This window comes from Gymnodraco acuticeps, unplaced genomic scaffold, assembly GCF_902827175.1.
Source record: "Gymnodraco acuticeps unplaced genomic scaffold, fGymAcu1.1, whole genome shotgun sequence".
Lineage (NCBI taxonomy): Eukaryota > Metazoa > Chordata > Actinopteri > Perciformes > Bathydraconidae > Gymnodraco > Gymnodraco acuticeps.
Window position 1 is genome coordinate 212,477 of NW_022990117.1, and position 6,196 is coordinate 218,672.

Consider the following 6,196-nt stretch of genomic DNA (forward strand, 5'->3'; position numbering starts at 1 on the left):
TAAAAGTTAGAGAACTTTAAGTGGGCAACATGACGGTACTGACCTGTCAATCACAAAGTAGCACAGCCCTAAAGCATATGCACATGATTCTGTGCTGAAGAAGACTTGCATTTTAGACTTTAAACACATCAGGGAAATTGAGATAATAAATCAAGTGTGAAGTCGGGTTATTTTCCTAATCGACTTCTATCCAACCTAAAACCTGTTTTTTCTGTCTGACAATAGAGAGAATGCTTGGGGGGCTTTGGTTAAATCTAAACTGGGTTGTCAAAAACATCAAAGGAGTGTTGGATTTCGGGCGTTTCTCCGCCTCCTCACTTCCCCTGCAGGTTGCTGAGCTCCATGTCCTCCTTGCGGCGTTTCTGCTGGGTGAAGAGCGAGCTGAAGGGGTAGAGTTTGGCTTTGGCGGGGTATCGCTGCCCGGCGATGTCCACCTCGTAGTCTCCTCGGTTGATGAAGTCGGGCGTGATGGGGGTGGGCAGCCCCTCTGGGCTCGGGGGGGGGGAGACGAAGCCCAGGCAGATGTGGCGCTCCAGGGTGTAGCTGTAGGCGCTGCTGGTGGTGGTGCCAGCCAGCTGGTCGTTACGGTACACCGGCTCCCCCCACCAGGGCCACAGGTCCAGCTCCGTGTCGTGGTCCTCCAGAATCAGCATCACGAAGCGCCTGAACACACCGTCGTGACGCTGCTGCAGCAACGCCGCCCGACCCAGGAAGTCCGTGTCCTGTAGAGAGGAAGAGGAGGAGAATAAGAGGAAGATATCTGAATCAGTATATGTTGTTTATCCAGGGAGAATTGGGTTTAGTGGGAAGTAGTGGAGTACAAATACTTCATTACTGTACTTAAGTACATTGTTCTGGTATCAGTACTCCACTACTTATTTTTCTGACGACTTTTTACTTTTACTTCTTACACAAATACCTGCACTTTCTACTTCTTACATGTTGAACACAAATACCTGTACTTTCTACTTCTCACATGTTGAACACAAATACCTGTACTTTCTACTTCTTACATGTTGAACTCAAATACCTGTACTTTCTACTTCTTACATGTTGAACACAAATACCTGTACTTTCTACTTCTTACATGTTGAACACAAATACCTGTACTTTCTACTTCTTACATGTTGAACTCAAATACCTGTACTTTCTACTTCTTACATGTTGAACTCAAATACCTGTACTTTCTACTTCTTACATGTTGAACTCAAATACCTGTACTTTCTACTTCTTACATGTTGAACTCAAATACCTGAACTTTCTACTTCTCACATGTTGAACTCAAATACTTGTACTTTCTACTTCTCACATGTTGAACCCAAATACCTGTACTTTCTACTTCTTACATGTTGAACTCAAATACCTGTACTTTCTACTTCTTACATGTTGAACTCAAATACCTGTACTTTCTACTTCTTACATGTTGAACTCAAATACCTGTACTTTCTACTTCTTACATGTTGAACTCAAATACCTGTACTTTCTACTTCTTACATGTTGAACTCAAATATCTGTACTTTCTACTTCTTACATGTTGAACCCAAATACCTGTACTTTCTACTTCTCTCATGTTGAACTCAAATACATGTACTTTATACTTCTTACATGTTGAACTCAAATACCTGTACTTTCTACTTCTCTCATGTTGAACTCAAATACTTGTACTTTCTACTTCTTACATGTTGAACTCAAATACCTGTACTTTCTACTTCTTACATGTTGAACTCAAATACCTGTACTTTCTACTTCTTACATGTTGAACTCAAATATCTGTACTTTCTACTTCTTACATGTTGAACACAAATACCTGTACTTTCTACTTCTTACATGTTGAACACAAATACCTGTACTTTCTACTTCTTACATGTTGAACTCAAATACTTGTACTTTCTACTTCTTACATGTTAAACTCAAATACCTGTACTTTCTACTTCTTACATGTTGAACACAAATACCTGTACTTTCTACTTCTTACATGTTGAACACAAATACCTGTACTTTCTACTTCTCACATGTTGAACTCAAATACCTGTACTTTCTACTTCTTACATGTTGAACACAAATACCTGTACTTTCTACTTCTCACATGTTGAACACAAATACCTGTACTTTCTACTTCTTACATGTTGAACACAAATACCTGTACTTTCTACTTCTTACATGTTAAACTCAAATACCTGTACTTTCTACTTCTTACATGTTGAACACAAATACCTGTACTTTCTACTTCTACATGTTGAACACAAATACCTGTACTTTCTACTTCTTACATGTTAAACTCAAATACCTGTACTTTCTACTTCTTACATGTTGAACACAAATACCTGTACTTTCTACTTCTTACATGTTGAACACAAATACCTGTACTTTCTACTTCTTACATGTTGAACTCAAATACTTGTACTTTCTACTTCTTACATGTTAAACTCAAATACCTGTACTTTCTACTTCTTACATGTTGAACACAAATACCTGTACTTTCTACTTCTTACATGTTAAACTCAAATACCTGTACTTTCTACTTCTTACATGTTGAACACAAATACCTGTACTTTCTACTTCTTAAATGTTGAACACAAATACCTGTACTTTCTACTTCTTACATGTTGAACTCAAATACTTGTACTTTCTACTTCTTACATGTTGAACACAAATACCTGTACTTTCTACTTCTTACATGTTGAACTCAAATATCTGTACTTTCTACTTCTTACATGTTGAACTCAAATACCTGTACTTTCTACTTCTTACATGTTGAACACAAATACCTGTACTTTCTACTTCTTACATGTTGAACTCAAATACTTGTACTTTCTACTTCTTACATGTTGAACTCAAATACTTGTACTTTTCTACTTCTTACATGTTGAACACAAATACCTGTACTTTCTACTTCTTACATGTTGAACTCAAATACTTGTACTTTCTACTTCTTACATGTTGAACTCAAATACCTGTACTTTCTACTTCTTACATGTTGAACTCAAATACCTGTACTTTCTACTTCTTACATGTTGAACCCAAATACTTGTACTTTCTACTTCTTACATGTTGAACTCAAATACCTGTACTTTCTACTTCTTACATGTTGAACTCAAATACTTGTACTTTCTACTTCTTACATGTTGAACTCAAATACCTGTACTTTCTACTTCTTACATGTTGAACTCAAATACTTGTACTTTCTACTTCTTACATGTTGAACCCAAATACTTGTACTTTCTACTTCTTACATGTTGAACTCAAATACCTGTACTTTCTACTTCTTACATGTTGAACTCAAATACTTGTACTTTCTACTTCTTACATGTTGAACTCAAATACCTGTACTTTCTACTTCTTACATGTTGAACTCAAATACCTGTACTTTCTACTTCTTACATGTTGAACTCAAATACCTGTACTTTCTACTTCTTACATGTTGAACTCAAATACCTGTACTTTCTACTTCTTACATGTTGAACTCAAATACTTGTACTTTCTACTTCTTACATGTTTGAACTCAAATACCTGTACTTTCTACTTCTTACATGTTGAACTCCAAATACCTGTACTTTCTACTTCTTACATGTTGAACTCAAATACCTGTACTTTCTACTTCTTACATGTTGAACTCAAATACCTGTACTTTCTACTTCTCTCATGTTGAACTCAAATACTTGTACTTTCTACTTCTACATGTTGAACCCAAATACCTGTACTTTCTACATGTTGAACCCAAATACCTGTACTTTCTACTTTCTCACATGTTGAACACAAATACCTGTACTTTCTACTTCTTACATGTTGAACACAAATACCTGTACTTTCTACTTCTCACATGTTGAACACAAATACCTGTACTTTCTACTTCTCACATGTTGAACTCAAATACCTGTACTTTCTACTTCTTACATGTTGAACTCAATACCTGTACTTTCTACTTCTTACATGTGAACCCCAAATACCTGTACTTTCTACTTCTTACATGTTGAACTCAAATACCTGTACTTTCTACTTCTTACATGTTGAACCCAAATACCTGTACTTCTACTTCTTACATGTTGAACTCAAATACCTGTACTTTCTACTTCTTACATGTTGAACTCAAATACCTGTACTTTCTACTTCTTACATGTTGAACTCAAATACCTGTACTTTCTACTTCTTACATGTTGAACTCAAATACCTGTACTTTCTACTTCTTACATGTTGAACTCAAATACCTGTACTTTCTACTTCTTACATGTTGAACTCAAATACCTGTACTTTCTACTTCTCTCATGTTGAACTCAAATACTTGTACTTTCTACTTCTTACATGTTGAACCCAAATACCTGTACTTTCTACATGTTGAACCCAAATACCTGTACTTTCTACTTCTCACATGTTGAACACAAATACCTGTACTTTCTACTTCTCACATGTTGAACACAAATACCTGTACTTTCTACTTCTCACATGTTGAACTCAAATACCTGTACTTTCTACTTCTTACATGTTGAACACAAATACCTGTACTTTCTACTTCTCACATGTTGAACACAAATACCTGTACTTTCTACTTCTCACATGTTGAACTCAAATACCTGTACTTTCTACTTCTTACATGTTGAACTCAAATACCTGTACTTTCTACTTCTTACATGTTGAACCCAAATACCTGTACTTTCTACTTCTTACATGTTGAACTCAAATACCTGTACTTTCTACTTCTTACATGTTGAACACAAATACCTGTACTTTCTACTTCTCTCATGTTGAACACAAATACCTGTACTTTCTACTTCTTACATGTTGAACACAAATACCTGTACTTTCTACTTCTTACATGTTGAACACAAATACCTGTACTTTCTACTTCTCTCATGTTGAACACAAATACCTGTACTTTCTACTTCTTACATGTTGAACCTCAAATACCTGTACTTTCTACTTCTTACATGTTGAACACAAATACCTGTACTTTCTACTTCTCACATGTTGAACTCAAATACCTGTACTTTCTACTTCTTACATGTTGAACTCAAATACCTGTACTTTCTACTTCTCTCATTCTCCAAACAGCTGGTTCCTTTAGTCTGAATGTGTGTTTGATGCGTGATCATTATTCTTTAGAGTCATTGCGTGCCTATTGATTTGAACACGATCCGTGTATCCATCATTTCCTGGTCTTCTCTAAAGAAGAGGGACCAATGGAAACGTTGTCATGTTGCCGTTGTTCAGCATGGAAACATTCATTAGCTAACAATGACATTATTGTTCTATTAATATAAAGGGAGGTCAGGTACTCTTTAAAGCAGCTGCTAGTTATGGGTACTTTTTACTGAAGTACATTTCAAAGCCTCTTTACTTTCACTTGAGTAAAGAAGTTTAGTCAGTACTTCTACTTTTACCAGAGTATTTTTAAACACGAGTATCTGTACTTCTACTTGAGTAAAGGTTGTGTTACTTTTGCCTCTCTGGGTTTAGAAAATCCCCAAAAAGCGGATGTATGACACTTATAGCTTAGAATCGGAATCAGCTGTTCTCACCGTGTCGAACTTCACCCTGAACTCTCGTCCGCACTCCAGCGGCGTGGTGAAGGCGTCCAGGTCCTGTCCCCAGAAGGCGAAGAACTTCTCGATGCGGAGGCTTCGCAGCGCGTAGTACCCGGCGTTACGGATCCCGTACTTCTGACCCACGGACATCAGCTCGTTGTAGACGTGCAGAGCGTACTGTGGGGGGGAGACACATGTGAGACTGTCATTGTAGTTCCGTCTAATCCAAAAAAGTACTTATCCACAAGTAGCAACAAGCTTGACTCCAACAAAAACAAGTCTCAGGTAAGTTTGGTTGACTCTTTACTTAAACAAAAGGTATCAGTACCAACACACATTTTCAAAGGTCAAGAAATGATATTGCTCCGTGATTCTTTTCTCTTTCTAATTACCAGAAGCTGCGGCCGGCTATGAAGTCAATTTTACAACGGCTGGTTTAAATAAATGATATAATAATACTAATAACAAAGAATTACAATGTTCAAATATCTATACACATAATATATCAAATTATACATTTTAACATATGGCTCATACAGTCATTTAACTTAAACCACTATCAGAGAGGCGTGTGTGTGTGTGTGTGTGTGTGTGTGTGTGTGTGTGTGTGTGTGTGTGTGTGTGTGTGTGTGTGTGTGTGTGTGTGTGTGCAGGACACACCTCTATGGGGACGTACA

The 6,196-nt window shown here is 36.9% G+C and overlaps 1 protein-coding gene across 1 annotated transcript; it reads right to left on the bottom strand.

Moving 5' to 3' along the window:
• Nucleotides 1-6,190, bottom strand: LOC117546350 (pyruvate dehydrogenase phosphatase regulatory subunit, mitochondrial-like). Its single transcript, XM_034216560.1, has 3 exons — nucleotides 6,180-6,190; nucleotides 5,514-5,696; nucleotides 1-722 (listed from the first exon to the last, which is right to left on the bottom strand). Exons 2-3 carry the CDS (start codon nucleotides 5,667-5,669, stop codon nucleotides 315-317), a joined length of 564 nt encoding a protein of 187 aa, XP_034072451.1. The 5' UTR covers nucleotides 5,670-5,696; nucleotides 6,180-6,190; the 3' UTR covers nucleotides 1-314.
• Between the last annotated feature and the right edge of the window lie 6 nt (nucleotides 6,191-6,196).

What these genes read in the sequence shown, in the direction of transcription:
- LOC117546350 (XM_034216560.1), bottom strand. Translation starts at nt 5,669, where the DNA reads ATGTCCGTGGGTCAGAAGTACGGGATCCGTAACGCCGGGTACTACGCG. An exon ending in TCAGGGTGAAGTTCGACACG is followed by an intron (nt 723 to 5,513) that starts GTGAGAACAGCT and finishes TCCTCTCTACAG; the next exon opens with GACACGGACTTCCTGGGTCG.